Source organism: Phoca vitulina, unplaced genomic scaffold (assembly GCF_004348235.1).
Source record: "Phoca vitulina isolate PV1807 unplaced genomic scaffold, GSC_HSeal_1.0 scaffold14, whole genome shotgun sequence".
NCBI lineage: Eukaryota > Metazoa > Chordata > Mammalia > Carnivora > Phocidae > Phoca > Phoca vitulina.
In genome coordinates this window covers 41,069,952-41,088,556 of record NW_022589717.1, presented here as the reverse complement: position 1 = coordinate 41,088,556, position 18,605 = coordinate 41,069,952, and the positions used below count along the sequence as shown (strand labels likewise).

The window sequence follows — 18,605 nt, the reverse complement described above, 5'->3', positions numbered from 1 at the left end:
AAAATGAACAGGAAAGGAGAAATAATAACAAATAATAAAGAGGACAAATAAAATAACACCAACATGAAGTTTTTTATTTATTTATTTATTTAGTTAGTTAGTTAGTTAGTTAGTTAGTTAGTTAGTTTAGAGAGAGAGAGAGAGAGAGAGAGCATGGACAAATGGGGGGAGGGGCAGAAGGAGAATCCACAAGCAGATTCCCTGATGAGTGCAGAGCCTGACTTAGTGCTCAATCACAGAACCCTGAGATAAGAGCTGAAACCAAGAGTTGGTTGCTTAACCAACTGAGCCACCCAGGCTCCCCAACACCAACATGAAGTTCTAAACACAACCATATCTATATAATATTAAATGCATGTGGTCTAAACACTTTAATCAAAAGGCAGAGATTTTCAGATTTGGAAAAAAATGTAAGACTCAATGCTATGCTCTCTCTAAGAAACTCTTAGTATAGGGGTGCCTGGGTGGCACAGATAGTTGAACGCCAGACTGTTGGTTTCGGCTCAGGTCCTGATCTCAGGGTCCTGAGATTGAGCCCCACATGGGGCTCTGCAGTCAGCGTGGAGTCTGCTTGAGATTCTCTCTCCCTCTTCCTTTGCCCCTCCCACTCATGCTCTCTCTCTAAAATAAATAAATAAATATTAAAAAAAGAAACTCAGTATAAAAATACAAATTATTTAAAAGTATAATAATAAGAATTCTAGTTATAAAAAAGTTGGAGTGGCTATATTTATGTAAGACAAAATGGACTTCAGAAATTGGGTAAAAGCTATAAGTTTTTATTGTGGTGACAGAAGTGAGCTTTCTACCTAGATCTAGAGATTTTTTTTTTTCATGCTACACTGATCTGATGCATAAGTCAAGAGTATTACATATATACATAATAAATACAATGAATAGTAATGCATATATGTATTATATTTGTATTATGTACATATATAGTGACTCTATGATAGTGTTATCCAAGAACTCTCAAACTCATCAAATAGTATGTATTGCTCTAAAAGTTCAAGATAAAAGAGAAGACAACTTTTCCCAATTAATTTCATTTTATACTTGTAGCATCAACTAAATTGAATCATATTGAAAGTATATATTTAATTTAGAATATTAAAATAATTTTATGTCTTGTCCTTTTCTGTTACTTATGATTCTGATGACTCTTGTAACACAGTTTTGTGTATAAATATATTATTCAAATAGCACAAACTCACTGTATTTTTGATCTTCAAGGTAACATAGAGATCATGTCTGGAAAATCCCCACATTATCTAGATGTTGACATTAAAGTCTAGATAAAATAACTTAACCAAGAAAGGTAGTGCCATGACCCAAGCCAGTGACCTGAATACAAATCAGATACCTCGATGTTCTGGATCTAAAACATTATTACACTTCATCAAATTTATCATTCACCACACATGCACTCTATAAAAATTTCATTTCTCTTTAACATAAAAGGTAAACTCTTAGTTCTATTGTGTTTAAAATTTATTAAACATCTGTTCATGTAATATTTTCAGAAATATTATTTTATGTTGATGTCTGCATTGTAGAATAAGTTCTCAAAGTAGAGCTACAAAAAATATTGAGAGGTTAAGCCTAGTTTTCTTTCACTATTGAAAAAATAAGAAGGATGAAGGTGTTGGAATTGACAAGGATGTTTACATAATACATCATAAAAGCTGGGCAGAGATAATTTTAAAATGTATGTTTTACAAACTCTTAACTATAGAGGACAAACAAATGGTTACCAGAGGGGAGATGCATGGGGAGATGGGTGAAATAGGTGAAGGGGATTAAGAGTACACTTACCATCATGAGCACTGAGTAAAAATGTATAGAATTATTGAATTACTGTATTGTACACCTGAACCTAATTTAATACTGTATATTAAATATACTGGAATTAAAATAAAATTTAAAAATTAAATTAAAATCAAAAATAAAATAAAATTTATATATATATATATATTTTTAAAGATTTTATTTATTTATTTGACAGAAAGACACAGCGAGAGAGGGAACACAAGCAGGGGGAGATGGAGAGGGAGAAGCAGACTCCCCACAGAGCAGGCAGCCGGATACGGGGCTCGATCCCAGAATCAAGACCCTGGGATCATGACCTGAGCCGAAGGCAGACGCTTAATGACTGAGCCACCCAGGCGCCCCATAAAACTTATATTTTAAAGATTGATGATTGGTCAAAGGAAACTTAACCAATTGGGAAGATGTGATATAAAGAATCCCCAAAAATCTCTCATATGGGCTATTCCAGTTACTCCCTTCTGGTCTCCCAATTTCCACACTTGCTCCCATATAATTCACATGGCAGACAGTGTTTCCTTTTAAAACAAAAATCAGATGGCATCACCCCTTGCTTTTAACATTTCAGTCATTCCTTATTGTACTGAAAGAGTCCAGAGTATGTTTGCTGGAATCTAATGCTCTATTATCTCTCCACTGATTCTTCATCATCTGTCTCTAAGCAGGAGACATGAGATGGTGAATCTCTAGTTGCTGGCCTTCTGCTCACTTTCTCTGGACATTTTCTTATATTTCATCTACCTCTGCATCCCTAACACTGAGAGTGAGTCTTCAGGGTTTGGTTGAATCCCAGAGTAGTCTTTGCCTTTTATCTGCACAGCTGTTACACCCACTTTGTGTAACAAAGTGCCCTTTTCCACTTTGACCAGGACTAGTCAAAATGTAGATAAGCAGATACTCACCTGGAAATCAGATGTCATCTCTCCTTCTTGCAGACACTTGTAGACTTTACAAGGGTTCTCAATGAGACCTTCACATTAAACATTGGGAAACAAGCCAGTTGAGTTCTCCATTCTCAATAAGCAGGTGAAGGCTGAAGATAGCGTCTCTTAAGTAACTATGAATGTTCACCAAAGGGTGACAGCTCTTCTCTCTGCTTCCCAGATATTTTATTCATAAAGGCAGTATAACACCATGGGTTTCTCCATTGTGCCAGAAAATGAGATGGGAGGGAGGATGTGGTTCAAAGGCATACCAGGAATCCCACACCAAGAATTCCATTCCCTTGAATAGTTTTGCAGTGTTTAGTATATTTGTTTTTGATAGGTGCCTTTCTTTGTGTAATCCCTGAGCATTTGACAATTTCTGGTAGTAAGGAACAGGTTCAACTAATTTTTCAAGCCATGCTGCTTTAAAAGTAAGCTCCATGAGAATAAGGGCCTTATCTATAATTTCAATCCTGTATCCCCAGAACCAAGGTTAAGACCTGAAAAGTAAATAGGAAATGAGAAATTCATGTATGCTCTATGTTTATTTGTTTGAGTGGGAGAATTCTGTTTTGATTCTACAATTTTAAAAAGAAAAATGCAAACAATGAAAAAAATCACTAAATTTCTTTCTCTATGCTTTTATGAAAGTGCCACAAACACCTCTTTTACCTTTATATACCCATTGCCCAGCATGGTGATGCATAGATAGAAAGCAAAATATGTTTTGACACATTAATAAAATAAATTCCAAAAAGGTGGTTAAAGTTAGAATTTCTTAAGTCCAAAAATCTCCTAGTCGGTACTTATTTAATTTTAATACTAAATATCTTAAAAATGCTAAATAGGGTTTAAAAATTAAATCCTACATATGTATATCTTTATTTTCAATTATTTATACACCTTGGAGTGTAAAAAGTATTTATCAAAATAGATTGTGTACTAGAATATAAAATTAACCGCATGTGAGAATTTCATTCATAAATGGTTAAACTACTCTTCAACCCCTGGTGTTGAAGATTAAATTCTTTGGATATTCAGTTTTCAGAAAGTCTCCACAACTCCAAACACATCCTATTTTTCACACCAGTTAACTGAGTTATTATCTTACTGTCACTTGTAATGAATGGAAAATAGCAAATAAAACAGCAACTGGTCTACTGAAATACCTATTAAAGCTGGTTTAAGCCTGGCAAAGAATAGTTGAAAGTAAATTTTTAAATTATGCTTCAAAACACTGACATCTCATGTAATGCTATTTAGGACACAGAGCTTCAGTGGAGCCTGTGGCTTATCCAAAGAAACACACACTTGGATTGTTTGTACCTTGGGTGCAAACCCGTTCTGTCATCCCTCTATATCTGTGCCCATCCAGTGCTCTCTGCTGTCTCCCATTACAGCTTATTTGTAATTGTGAAAATTGCCTTGAGGGAAACAGAAGACAGAGTATCTGTGTAAATTACATGATGGTTATTCTTTCTCAGGATACGTATTCCTTGTGAAATACCATAATCACCATGGTTCCACAAAGATATAGAGCATTAATGATGTTATTTATTATGTGTTCATTTTACTTTTGTTAAAATTTTACTTTTTGTAAAATTTCTTTGGATGAAGATGAATTGTATTTCTTTATTAATGGACATTATTATTCAGTAATACCTATATACATATAAAAAGGCATTCATTATGACAACCTATTTATTAAGAAAAAGTTTGAACACTAAAAAGAATGGAAATGTATCTAATATAATTACAATAATAAGTGCCATTGAGTGAATGCATAATTAGTACTAGCTGCTTTATATTCTGGCTAATTAATCCTCGTAACTATCCTGAAAGGTAGGTATTACCATCCCCACTTTACTTTGAAATGAATTACCCAAGATGAGTTTAAAGCCTTATTCCAGACTGTTGAGTAGGTGCTCTGGCAGGAATCAACTATTATGTTCCTTTATATTGCTTGCTGCTAATTTTGACTTTTAGATTTAGCTAATTATTTTATATCTTTGCCTTTAGGATTTGATACCAGTATTTTGCCAATTTGCAAGGATTCACTTGGCTGGATGTTTAATAGACTTGACACAAACTATGACCTGTTACTGGACCAGTCAGAGCTCGGAAGCATTTACCTTGATAAGAATGAACAGTGTACCAAGGCGTTCTTCAATTCTTGTGACACATACAAGGACAGTTTGATATCTAACAATGAATGGTGCTACTGCTTCCAGAGACAGCAAGGTAAAAGATGAGACACCTACTGATGCAGATAGTTGACCTGCATGTCAAATTTTATCCATCTCTTCATGATTTAAAAAAAATAGTACATTTTACCCCATTCTTTTTAGTAGATATTTTTCTCATTAGAGTGTTTAATAAAAGAGCAAATAAGCAGCATGTTAAACAATATAACTCTGCTAGGGATACAAAACAGGCTAAACAAGATGAAAAATAGTAATTAATATTTCATATTAATGCACTTCATTATAGTTTCCATTATGAACCACCAAGAAGCACATAGAGATATGAGAACATAGATATTAAAAGTAATCATTAAAATTAATTTGCTATCTGCTTTGCCCATGGTGTAAAATAAATGGTTTTTTTTTAACACTATACTGTGGAGTTTTAATGTTCTATTTTGTGATCTTATTAAATGAGCTGAATGAACCACTGCATTCACCATAAAGTTACTTTTACTCATTTGATTTTAAAATGACTTAGCCTTTCAAACTTTTAAAAATAACTTAGCTTTGTAAAAATTCACTAGCATAGAAAGTATCTTGATTCTCTGGAAGAGGCAAGATAACTGGAAGTGTTGGGAGATGCTAGTTCTTTTGGCATCATTCTTCACTGGAAATGCAATGTAACATTGAAACCACGCTTACATAATCAATCATGGTGATTAGAATTAAGTAGCTAAAGGAAAAAGATCCAAAAAACTCACATTATGATAAAGTTTGCAGAAACTAAGGAAACAATAGTATGCATAATTTTGATGCTAATCTTAAAAAACAAACTGGGAATTAGTCTAATGTGATACACCTGCTATTGTTACCTCATTTTAAAATTCTTTATGGCTAAGAGAATGTACAAGCTACATTAAACTGTATTAGTTATTCTCAGCTTTTCATATGTAAAACTAACACCTTATGTGTTAGTTTTAATCTTTAGATTAAAGTCTTTAAGACTTTAAATCTTAATTACTTCTCCACATAGTAATAGTTTAGTAACTAGGGATGAAATGATTATCCATAAATTGATTAGCAGTGAGTCAACGGCAGGATCTGTAGTTTAACTACTTACAAATTACTTTAAACAAGGTTTAAAACTTAGATTTTCTTTATTAAAATACTTTGAATCCTACACACACACACACATACACACACACACACTGTTGATTTTACTAATGCGTATTTGCTTACTAGGTAATTGCCTCTTCTAAAAACCTACATGTTAGTTTTATTTATTTGTTATTTTATTTTATTTATTTATTTTTTAAAGATTTTATTTATTTATTCGACAGAGACACAGCAAGAGAGGGAACACAAGCAGGGGGAGTGGGAGAGGGAGAAGCAGGCTTCCCGCTGAGCAGGGAGCCTGATGCTGGGCTCGATCCCAGGACCCTGGGATCATGACCTCAGTCAAAGGCAGACGCCTAACAACTGAGCCACCCAGGCACCCCGACATGTTAGTTTTAATAACTAGTGTACATTTAAATCATTTAAAAAATAGAAAAGCAAATCCCGGTAAACCACTATAAAAAGATATGTGGTCTTTTTATTATGTTATTTCAGTTAATTTTTTTTTAGTGTTATGATGGCATATTTAGTGTTTATCCACGAAAATTTAAAAATATTATGAAAAATTCTGGAGGTTTCTTCCACAGAAATAAATACTTTCATCTTGAAACATTTCTGGATTTTGCGGCAATATTTGTACAACTGATTAAAAGTCCTCAAAGAAAAATTTTGCTTTATATACTTTTCATTTATTAAGTAGTATTCACCCAAAGTGTTAAAATCTTTATAGCCACGTGAAGATCTCTGAAATCATTTAATACATGGCAGAAATAAGCAAGTAAAAGGATTTATACATCTTCCTCAAAGCTTAGGAGAATTTGGTTAATTATGTTTACTACTTTAGTATACTAGAAAATGTTACAAAAGCTCTATCAAGGTAACTGACAAGAATAAAAATAAGAATTGGCTCATTAAGTAATTTCATGAAAAAGAATAACCATTTATTTAAAAATATGTTTTCAAATGTTTCACCTTATAAAAGAATGTGTTTTTCCTCATTATTTATTCAATAAAACAACAAATTCTTTAGCTGTAATTGGAATAAAATATATTTGCCTATATGTTAGAGTAATATGTATAATATATATAAATATATAATATATAAGTAATAGTTATAGATACATAAATATCTTTGCAAGTGATTTTAAATGATAGTTGAAATCTTAATTAAGCACTCCAAGTATACCTAAGTTAAAGGCCAGACAGAGCTGCCTTATAAATAATAGGAAAAATATTTCAAAATCAAATATTATGTGTAGATGAACAGCTGAATCTGTCATGATTTCTCTTGAAAAAATTTTTTTTTTTTAAGAGAGAGAGAGAAAGTACGAGTGGGATGAGTGGCAGAGGGAGGGGCAGAGGAAGGAGGAGGGGGAGAATCTTAAGCAATCTCCTTACCTAGTGAGGAGCCTGACTGGGACTCAGGGCTCTCTCTCATAACCCTGAGATCATGACCTGAGCTGAAATCAAGAGTCAGATGCTTAACCAACTGAGCCTCCCAGGCACCCTTCTCTTGAAATTTTAAAATGTTCCTACATACATAGCTTGTAGGTACGCATGTTTATTCTGTGAGGTTATTAATCAAGAGTCAGATTCAAACATACTTGGATTTTCAGGCAATGTCGTAGCAAACATATAGAAATATTATTTTTACTTTGCAATAACTAGCCCATAGCACTTAGAAAAACTGCTTTCAATATAATATTGAAACTTCAGCTCAAATTATTCCTCTGGGTTCTAAATATTATATTTAGAGGGCAATAAATTTTTAAATGTTTAGTCTGTAATCTCATACTATGTAACTTGATTCCTATTACTTTAATATGTAGTATAAGAGACCCATTATTATTAGGAAAAACAAAAAGATAAATTGGATCAATTTCAAAATGAAGTAGAACAATAAGCTAATTATTTAGACTTTTCAAAAAAATTACTTTTTCTTTTTTTTGAAAGATCAGGTTCTTTTTAATTTCTAGAAATAAGAAAAAAAATCCAAAATGCTAAAAGAATAATTTAACAAATATCCATATACCCATCACCCAGAAATAAAAATTGTCAACATTTTATAATATTAGTGTCAAGATTTTTTAATTAAAAGCATTATAGGGCGCCTGGGTGACTCAGTTGGTTAAGCGACTGCCTTCGGCTCAGGTCATGATCCTGGAGTCCCGGGATCAAGTCCCACATCGGGCTCCCTGCTCAGCAGGGAGTCTGCTTCTCCCTCTGACCCTCCTCCCTCTCATGCTCTCTGTCTCTCATTCTCTCTCTCTCAAATAAATAAAATCTTAAAAAAAAAAAAAATTAAAAAAAAAAAAGCATTATAAAGTTGAAATCTCTTTTGCATTCCATGCCCAATCCAATCTCCTCTCTCACTCTGCTCTGGTAGGCACCATCAAATCTAGTCTCCAATCCACTATTTGTACATTTACATGAACACATATGTTTTGATGAACAATTCACACTATTGTGTTTATTATAAAATATGCATAGGGTATCATTTTGCAACTTGCTTTTCTCCTCCCAAATATCACTATGTTTTTTTTAAATAAGTTTTTCTATTTTAATTGCAGTATAGTTAACATATAGTATTATATTAGTTTTAGGTGTACAATATAGTGATTCATCAATTCTATACATTACTGAGGGCTCATCATGACAAGTGTACTCTTTAGTCCCCACCCCCTATTTTTCCCATCCTTCCACCCACCTCCCCTCTGGTAATGCTCAGTTTGTTCTCTGTAGTTAAGAGTCTGTTTCTTAGTTTGTCTCTCTCTCTCAAAAAAAAAAATTATGTTTTCACATTTTAGGTTTCCCAAGGAAAAAGACTTGATCTTATAAATTTTAACTATAAAATATATATTAAGTACTTTGTCTCATTTCCTCAGTACACTTTGTTACTTGCATGCAAATTTAATAACAATATTGTGAAATTGGTGTAATAATTTTTAAATTATTTGTTAGCTATACCCTGCCTTTTCCCTAAAAAGTTGTAGTATGGGAAAATAGGAACTAATTTATTGGTTTGCTGTTTCAATAATTTATGATGCATTTTTATATAGCAGGTTTTTAGAAAATGAGCTAAAATACGTTGAACTGTTTGAATATTATTAATTAGAAAATATATTTATTATACAAGAATATATATAATTATATATATAATAATACAAGTCAAGCTATAGTTTCTATTTAGAATTTTATATTTCTCTGAAAATATTTTCCTCTAGGTGGTTGATTTTGAAAATAAAGTCATACTTATTTCTAAATTTGTTTATTTTTTAAAAGATGGCATATTAGAAATTATGGTATATTATGTCTTGTTTCAACATTGTATACATACTTAAAGTATCTGAATGAAACTAAAAAACCAAAGCCTGTCAGCATTATTCAGTATCAAAATTTATTTTTTAGATTACTTTTTTAATGTAAAGCTATTTCTCTGTATCATAGAGACTTTTAAATGAGGGAAAAACATAATCAGTTAATTGTTTGGGCACTAATCCATCAGTTAGATTTACATTGCTGATTTGATTGACTCTTTAAAAGTAAATGGTAAGAACCATTTTTCATCATATATTTCTTACCATTCTTTCTTTCTTTTTTTCTTTTTTTCAATCCAATTCGGTCTCTCTGCAGAAAATCAAGATAATCTAATATCAGTAATTAGGAAAGCCATTCTCTCTCTCCATCTCTGTCCCTCTGTCTCTGCCTCTTTCTTTCTTTCTCAGCGTATGCAGATAGATACACATATATGTATCAATATGTATCAATATGTAATAAGAAATTAATATATAATATGTGTCTTTTTAAGCCATGTAAAGACCAACTTAAGTTTGATAACATAGAAACTATACTTTTTTGTTTAACTATAATCCTTGAAGTAACATTTTTAATGTCATTGCAGACCCACCTTGCCAGACGGAGCTCAGCAATATTCAGAAGCGGCAAGGGGTAAAGAAGCTCCTAGGTGAGTAATAGATCATTCTTCTGAAGCCTTTATTGCTTACATAAATAACCCCAGGGAAACAGCAACATAAAATCAATATTAATCCAACAAAGATAGACTACACTAAATTTCAGTAACAAAATTTATGAAGTTTTTGAAAGCCATTAAACTTACTTTTATTATCTTACCTATTGAAAGATATTATGTGTTTTATTACCCTAATATAATGTTCATTTTGAAAGTTATTAAGTGAAAAAGAGATTTAAACAATGCTAAAGTTAAAGCATCAGCAGAAACTTTAATTCTAAATTTATTGTAAACAATTCAAGAATAATGACATGCATATATATATGTAGAGAGAGAGAGAGACAGAGACAGACAGAGAGAGAGAGACAAAGAGAGAGAAATGGGTGAAAGATGGGTAAAAGGAAGCCCTGAGTACCTCAGGTAAATTTGGACAGACTTTTTAATATTTTTCATCAGCACTTTTTACTAACTGACTTTTTTTTTTCTAACTTACTTTTAGCAAGTAAATATATGTATTAGATAGTTGATCGATAGATAACAAATTTCACCCAAAGCCTTGAAATATTAAAATAATCAAGAGATTATTAAACTATTATGCATGATTATTTTGTTTATTCTTCTAGAAATACAATTTTTAAGTAAACTCTTGTTCAAATAATTTTAAAGAAATTTTACAAAGATTAGTTTGCATGCATAGTTTGCATACATCCTTTATTCAGCTTCCCCCAAAGTTACCATCTTATTATGTATCAAATAACCATTGTCTATTTGTCAATTCTAAGAAATTAATGTTACTATGATTCTATTAATTAAGACTTACACTTTATTTGGATTTCACCAGTTTTCCCACTGATGTCCTTTTTTCTATTTTATGATCCAATGCAGAATACCACATATGTGATGGTTTTTTTTCCCATATATATTAATGCCCTTGAGTATTTAATGGCACATAATTTTATAATGTTTTTGAATCTTATTATTATGACATGCTATCTTTGTAATTACAATATTGTGTGTTTAGATGAGTTTTTTTATATTACTTGAAAATCCATAGTTCAAAATGAAAAGCCTAATTGTTGTTGTAATAAAGATTTTTAGATGTGAGGAATTACTAATGATAAAACTACAATGTGTCATGTTTCTTTTAGCTCTGTTACAAAATGCATGCCATACCACAGCCCAAAAGTGAAATAATGCATTCATGCATAGGTTTCTTTGTTTCCACAAAGCAAAATTTATCCATGTACAATGGGAGAAGCCGTTGAAATTCAGTTGAAAAATATTTTAGATTTGATCAAGGATTAAAATTCAAGATTTGATTATTTGAAGTTACAAAAAATGAAAACATATTTAGTGCCCATTTGGGAGGAGTCACTTCTATTCTTTTTATATAATAAACATGGAAGTTATAATTAGAAACCACTGAATGCCAGAAATGTTTCTTTTAATTTGAGCAGAATAATGGCACTTACCTGAAAATTGACCAGTTGTTATACAGGAGTAGGGTGCCACCTGTCCCCATTTGTGGGGTCAGTCTTGGTTGATGTCTGTAGTTCTGGTATGATTCTTAATAGCTCTCTTTCATTTTCAAAGGATACTGGCATAAAGTATAAATTAAATGGTCACACTAACTATACATCATAATGCTTTTATGTCAAATATATTCAAATTATGGTAGCTTTTTAAGAGGTAGAGAAAGAATGTTGAAAATTGTTCTAATTTTGGTGGTCTTAAATCCATGGAAGATTTTCCATATTGGTAATACTCTACTTCATTCAAAGACCAAATCTTTCAAAAGATTTACAATTTTAAAATTAAATTGATTATTTATATATCAGAATTTTGGAACTTTTTAAAGAGATAAAATTATGATCCCATATGGTTATGAGACTAAATGAATTGAAAGAATTTCATGTTTTATTGATTTATCCTGCAGTTTTTTTTTTTTTTTCTTTCACTAGATAAATATAGTGTGATATATATATTGGTCACTGAGGAAAAAAAATAATGGTCAGGAAAGACAAGAAAATTTTCTACTTTCCTAAACCTTACATTGTTGTGTTGATGTAAACATTGAAGAAAGTGAATTCACTTCTAAATTATCAATTAAATGTTTATCATTAGCGATGTTCCAGATACTATGTTAGATATTGTAAATGTGAAAATAAATGTCTATCATTCCCACTAGACTGACTTTAAGAGTTGTTAATATAACAATCAAAACCAAGAGAACCTAGAATTCCCAATAAAGAGGATATCACAGTGTAGTGGTGGAAACAAGCAGTGATAAACTATACACACACACACACACACACACACACACACACACACACATGACATAAGAAGTATAACAGAAATCCTCCAGGTTAAGAGAAGTCTTCACATTATGGGTCATATATAAGTCAAGTCTTAAAATGTAAGAGGGAGGGAAGGAGGAGGGATTACAGATGAGAAAAAGATAAATGAAAAGATGAAGCAGTATTGAATTTGGGGAAAACAGCCTGATGTGGATGGAAAGAGCTTGGAATATATGAACAAAAATTTGGGGAAATGAAAATAAAAAGTTGGCAGCGATGACGGTAAAAGGTGTGGTATGCCATGCTGAGTGGTCTGGATGATTTAATACACATGGCATTAACTAGGTTCTAATCCTGTATTATGACTCTGAGAACAATACCTTTTGCAGAATGAGAAAGAGGAATAGTAAATTTGCTTAACAAAAGAAACATAATGGCCTGCTCCATGACAGCAGTGACCTTACCTATCTTGTTCAACATGAATCACTAGTTCTCAACCTGGGTGGGAACTCCATGCATGTATGTCTTGAGTGAATTAATGCATAATTGGTGACCATCAAAAAGGAGCACAACTTATTTATAATGTGTGTGTGTGTGTGTGTGTGTGTGTGTGTGCTTCACAGGACAGTACATCCCCCTGTGTGATGAAGATGGTTACTACAAACCAACACAATGCCATGGCAGTGTTGGACAGTGCTGGTGTGTTGACAGATATGGAAATGAAGTAATGGGATCCAGAACAAATGGTGTTGCAGATTGTGGTAAGAAGGGTTGTTTATTTAATCATTTTTCAAGGACAGGATAAGTTCTTAAGAATCTCATTCATTTGTTCAAGCTCTCAATGAAGACATACTCTATGCAAAGAATATTAAATATATTGGGGGGAGGGATGGCAAAAATTGTCATTTCTAGCATATGAAAAACTTGCATAAATAATATATGGAATGGCACAACTTGGGTATTTTAAGATGGGTTCTTTTCACTACTCCAAACACAGAAAGGATGTTAAGTACCTCCTGTTTTCTTCTCAAGTAAGGCAGACCCTTGTCATCCACTCTATTCCAGGTCAGCTAACCCTAGCGTGTGCTTTGTCCCCATATAGCACCCTTTTGTCTGTATACCTTTGGAGAAATTGATTTAGGACGTATGCAGGCAAACTCACAAAAGAAAGGCTAACATTTTAAAAGTAAAGGACCATCAGTTGAAGCTATCTGAGCATATTTCTTTATATTTGGGTGGAAAAAAACATAGTTTAAATGTTTGAAGGGTAATTATAATTAATATTCTAATTATTTTTATGAATATGATGTTTATGTATAGACCTAAAAATAATATTACAGTTAAATTGAGCATCACATACATGTATTTTAAAGTTGTAAATGTGGTATCTTTTTTATTTCATAAAAATATTTTTTCAGAATGCAAATTTTAAATGAGTATTTTTGTTTGTACAATGGTGGTTTTCATTACAAAAGCCATTTAGCTGTACACACACAAAAACACAACATGCACACTCACATGCTCATGTACACACGTATGTACTAGGAATTAATGGATTATGTCTCAATTAATATACATAACCAAAAATGAGAATAAAGTACTTGGTCAGTCTTATATTTTAGATAATGTTTAGTTGTCTCCTTTATACAATTTTTAAAAAAATATTTTATTTATTTATTTGAGAGAGAGAGTAGAAGCAGGGTGGGGAGGAGCAGAGGGAGAGGCAGACTCCCCACTGAGCAAGGAGCCTAACGCCAGGCTTGATCCAAGGACCTGGGATCATGACCTGAGCCGAAAGCAGACACTTAACTGAGTGAGCCACCCAGGTGCCCTCTTTAAGGCAATTTTTAAACTGACAGACTGTGATTGCTTAAAAATATAAATGGTAAACTATATAAAGGTAATCTCATCTAGTGCTTAAATGCCTCTTCTGCATTTAGTTATTCCATAACATTTTTAGTAGATTGGTTTTGGTTTTCTAGCCAGTGTTATTAGATTTAAGTAGGATGAAGTAGTATTCAGTACATGCTTAACATAACTTTAACACATAAAGAACATATCTTTCTAATATATAATTTAAAATGCCTGCATTATTAATTACAACAATTATCAGTGATGCCTGTGATGGATAAAGAATTTTAACTTTTTTAATGTTGTAAATAAAAGTTATATGGGAGATGAATTCAATGAGTGAAGAGGGAAATTGTTTTGAGAACATAACTTGAGTTTTCTTAGCATGTTGAAATTATTAAGAAGAAACATGATGTAGGAGGATAGAAATAACATTGTCCTCACATAAGATATGGATTTCAGTGTGTTGTATTATGATACCAATTTATAAACATTGGATTACATTTATAGGATTTGTTTTAATTAGCTACCAAAAACTTATAAGACTAAAATATTAGAAAGGGTAGGGGCGCCTGGGTGGCTCAGTTGGTTAAGCGACTGCCTTCGGCTCAGGTCATGGTCCTGGAGTCCCAGGATCGAGTCCCGCATCGGGCTCCCTGCTCAGCGGGAGCCTGCTTCTCCCTCTGACCCTCCTCCCTCTCATGCTCTCTGTCTCTCATTCTCTCTCTCTCAAATAAATAAATAAAATCTTTAAAAAAAATAAAATAAAATAAAATAAAATATTAGAAAGGGTAGAAGATAAATACACACTAACATTTGAGGAGTTGAAAAATAAATATAATGAGATATATGTGCATTATGGCCTCCATAAATAGTAATGAATGTATTTCTAAATATTTTTTAAAGTACTGACTTAGCTATGTTAGTTTTCTATTGCTGTTGTAATAAGTTTCCATAAATTTATTGGCTTAAACCACACAGATGTATTACCTTACAGTTTTATATGTCAGAAGTCCAACATGGGTCTTCTTGAACTAAACATCATCTGCATACTTTCTAGAGGCTCTAGAGGAGAATCTGTTTCCTTGCCTTTTCCAGCTTCTGTAGGTTGCTCACATTTCTTGGCTCATGGACCCTTTCCTCCAACTTCAAAGCTAACAATGTTGCATCTCTTTGACTCTTTGTAGTCACATCTCCCTGACTCTATCTGGGAAAGGTTCTTTGATTTTAAGGATGCATGTGATCATCTGAGCCCACCCAAATAATCCAGGATAATCTCTCCATCTCACGGTCCTTAATTTAATCACATCTGCAAAGTCCTTTTACCATTTAACATCACATTCACAGTTTCAGCAATCAGGAAGTGATGATCTTCAGGGAACAATTATTTGCCTACTACTCTAATAGAAGAAATTTAAATTTTTTTGTAAATTTCAACATTTCACATGGACTTCTATAAAAACTGAGCTGAGATCAATATTACTGAACTGAAAATATTGCATATCAGATCTCATTGATTCTGCTTTTTAGCACACAAATTTCCACAAATGATAAAGAATGGATTTTTCCTTATCTTTGTTAAGTAAGTTAGAGAGAAAAGTAAAATTTTATTAATTTGCTTAATTTATTTAAAGATTTTATTTATTTATTTGTCAGAGAGAGAGAGAGCGCATAAGCAGGGAGAACAGTAGGCAGAGGGAGAAGTAGGAGTCGGTAGGCGTTGGTGTGGGACTCAGTCCCAGGACCCTGGGATAATGACCTGAGCTGAAGGCAGACACATAACTGACTGAGACACCCAGCATCCCTAATTTGCTTAATTTTCATCATAATTTTATATCCCCCAGAAATTATCCCACTACTCAGGAATAACATTAATAACATTAATGCTTACTTTTTTCCCTAAGCTATTGATTTTGAGATCTCTGGAGATTTTGCAAGTGGAGATTTCCATGAATGGACTGATGACGAAGATGATGAAGATGATATTATGAATGATGAGGATGAAATTGAAGATGATGATGAGGATGAAGGGGATGATGATGATGATGGTGATGATCATGATGGATACATCTGATTGATGAGAGCTGAGATCAATATATTCTACATTTCTATTATTTACAAAGTGGTAACCTATTGGAATGACCTTCTTGCCCCAAAACAAAATGATTCTAAAACTCACATATATTTTGTATAATTATTTCAAATATTGGAGCTAATGTCATAGAACTTCATGTTTAAATTAGAATCATTTACTTTGATTTTTGATATGCCTTAGAGAAAAAGAAAATGCATATGGAGTCTAGCCAGACAAAAGAAAGTTAGGAAGAACTACTGATATAAACAAAAAGTTTTCATAAGAACAAACTATATATATCTCCCACAAACAAAACAACAACCAGGGCTTGAGGTTGTATATGTTATTTTTCTGAGAGAGATTCTAAGTTGAATTTACAATAACTTATTAGTGGCCTGGGTCCCAAGGATTTTATAAAAATAATCATGACCTTAACTGCTATTCCAAGTAGCATCTTCCCAAACCTACAGTGAGTGAGGGGATACCACAGGGTAAGAAAAACAGTGACAAGTGTAGAGTCCTCCATCGTGTTTACATTAATAGTGATGCTTTCAATTATGACATTACTCTGGATATGCTAGGATATTTTACAAAATGGCAAGTACAGAAAACCATGGATTCTGAAAGTTAAAACCTTAGTTGTCCTTTCTAATTTTTATTTTAATTCAGATAGCATTCTCATGTAGATTTTTTTATATTCTTAAACAGCATGATTTCTTTACCTTTCTAGATTTCTTTATCTTTCTGACCAGCAATTTAGGGTGCAAAATTTAAAGTAGGAAGACAAAAGGAAAGATTCATTTGAATCCACATTTTCACAAGAGGTTTGTCATTTGCCTCAATACAAATTTAAAAATCTTAATTCTTATTTTATTTCCTATTTTAGATAAAAATTTGCATTTAATCCTAGAATTATGCCATTTTTATTACTAGTGTCGCAACTTAGAGACTGTATTGTATGGTGCCTTGCAAAATAGAAATAGAAAGGTTTTAGCATGCATACCAATATAGGATATTAGGCAATATATAAGCACACCTAATTAACAAATTAATACCAGTAAAGGTACTGCTGCTGGAATGAAGAAATGGAATATGTTTCTTTCTTTTTTCTATTGTTACATAATTGCCATGTGGACTTGTTTATGATTATTGTGTAGAGTAGCATTTAAGATTTAACTGTAACAAAAATTACTTTAAGTGCTGTATTTAAGTTAGCATGTTAATTAATTGTGTAGACATTTTGGCAAACCATCACTTTTAAGTATATCAGACCTATGGTTTTGTGCCCATAATACAAATGGAAAACCCTATTGAATGTTACACATTGATATCATAATTTAAACAGTGGGTCAACTCTTCTCCCAATATACAATTCATTAAAAGTAAAATTGGTGAATTATTTCCATTTGATTTATACACACTAAAAAATAAACTTTAATGTTGACTTTATGTAATATTTAAAGTACAATGCATTTTCTTTTTTTTACTGTTTATGTATAGTTTACAAAATAAAGAATCTTGTAACCAAATTAAACTGTTCCTTAATGATTTTCTGGGTTATAGATAAAAGCATGAAGGGTTCTTAATATTTTCCTTGATTTTTAAAATGAATACATCACAAACTAGCTAGGAAAGTTTTTTGAAAATTTTGAATTTCAAAATCAGAGTTCTTGGCATCTTGGATATTGTTTTCCTGTATATGTTAAAAAATGATTTTTGTATGTTCATTTAATTTTTTCATTTGACATAGAATTGCAAAGTTTTTGTTGAGGGTGTTATTTTTAAACCCATTTTTGTGATATCATAATTAAAATATTGAGCTAAATTTCTATAGTAACAGCCTTTTTGAAGAGTGATAGAATAACCTTATCTACTTAACAAATGTATAAGAATTATAAAATATAAGTTGTAGATGGTTGGAAGAGGACAAAAAACCTACAAATTCCAAATAGAAGTTTAGTAAATGGATTTAAAGTAGCAAATATAGTGGCCTTGAAATTAGCTATTTTTTTTAAATTAAGCTATTTTTTAATTATCTTTCAGGCTCCCAGGAAAGCAACCAATTCAACAGTAAATATAAAATTGAAAATATTTACCTTATTAAACTTTATATAAAGTACATGTTTGTGTACAATATATATTTGTATATATGTGTATAAAATTCTATTTGTGATGTATATTAGGTCTCTTGAGCATCCCTTAATTCATTTTGTATATTTTAATTCAATACAACTATATTATTTATTTATTCCAAAAATATCAATATTGAGCACTGACTCTAACCCAGGCACTCTTCTAGGCACTGTAGATTCACTGGTGAACAAAATCATTATGAAATTAATATTCTAATGTGGAAGA

The 18,605-nt window shown here is 32.0% G+C and overlaps 1 protein-coding gene across 3 annotated transcripts in view; it reads left to right on the top strand.

Annotated features, from left to right (window-relative positions):
* SPOCK3 (SPARC (osteonectin), cwcv and kazal like domains proteoglycan 3) overlaps positions 1-17,776 on the top strand; it is a 478,511-nt gene extending 460,735 nt beyond the window's left edge. For all 3 annotated transcript variants that reach the window (XM_032413151.1, XM_032413152.1, XM_032413150.1), the window contains 4 exons: positions 4,773-4,994; positions 9,957-10,019; positions 12,946-13,083; positions 16,078-17,776. In XM_032413151.1, the coding sequence (XP_032269042.1) occupies positions 4,773-4,994; positions 9,957-10,019; positions 12,946-13,083; positions 16,078-16,247 (593 nt within the window). In that variant the 3' untranslated portion in view covers positions 16,248-17,776. The remainder of the gene's footprint in view (positions 1-4,772; positions 4,995-9,956; positions 10,020-12,945; positions 13,084-16,077) is intronic.
* The last annotated feature ends 829 nt before the right edge of the window (positions 17,777-18,605 follow it).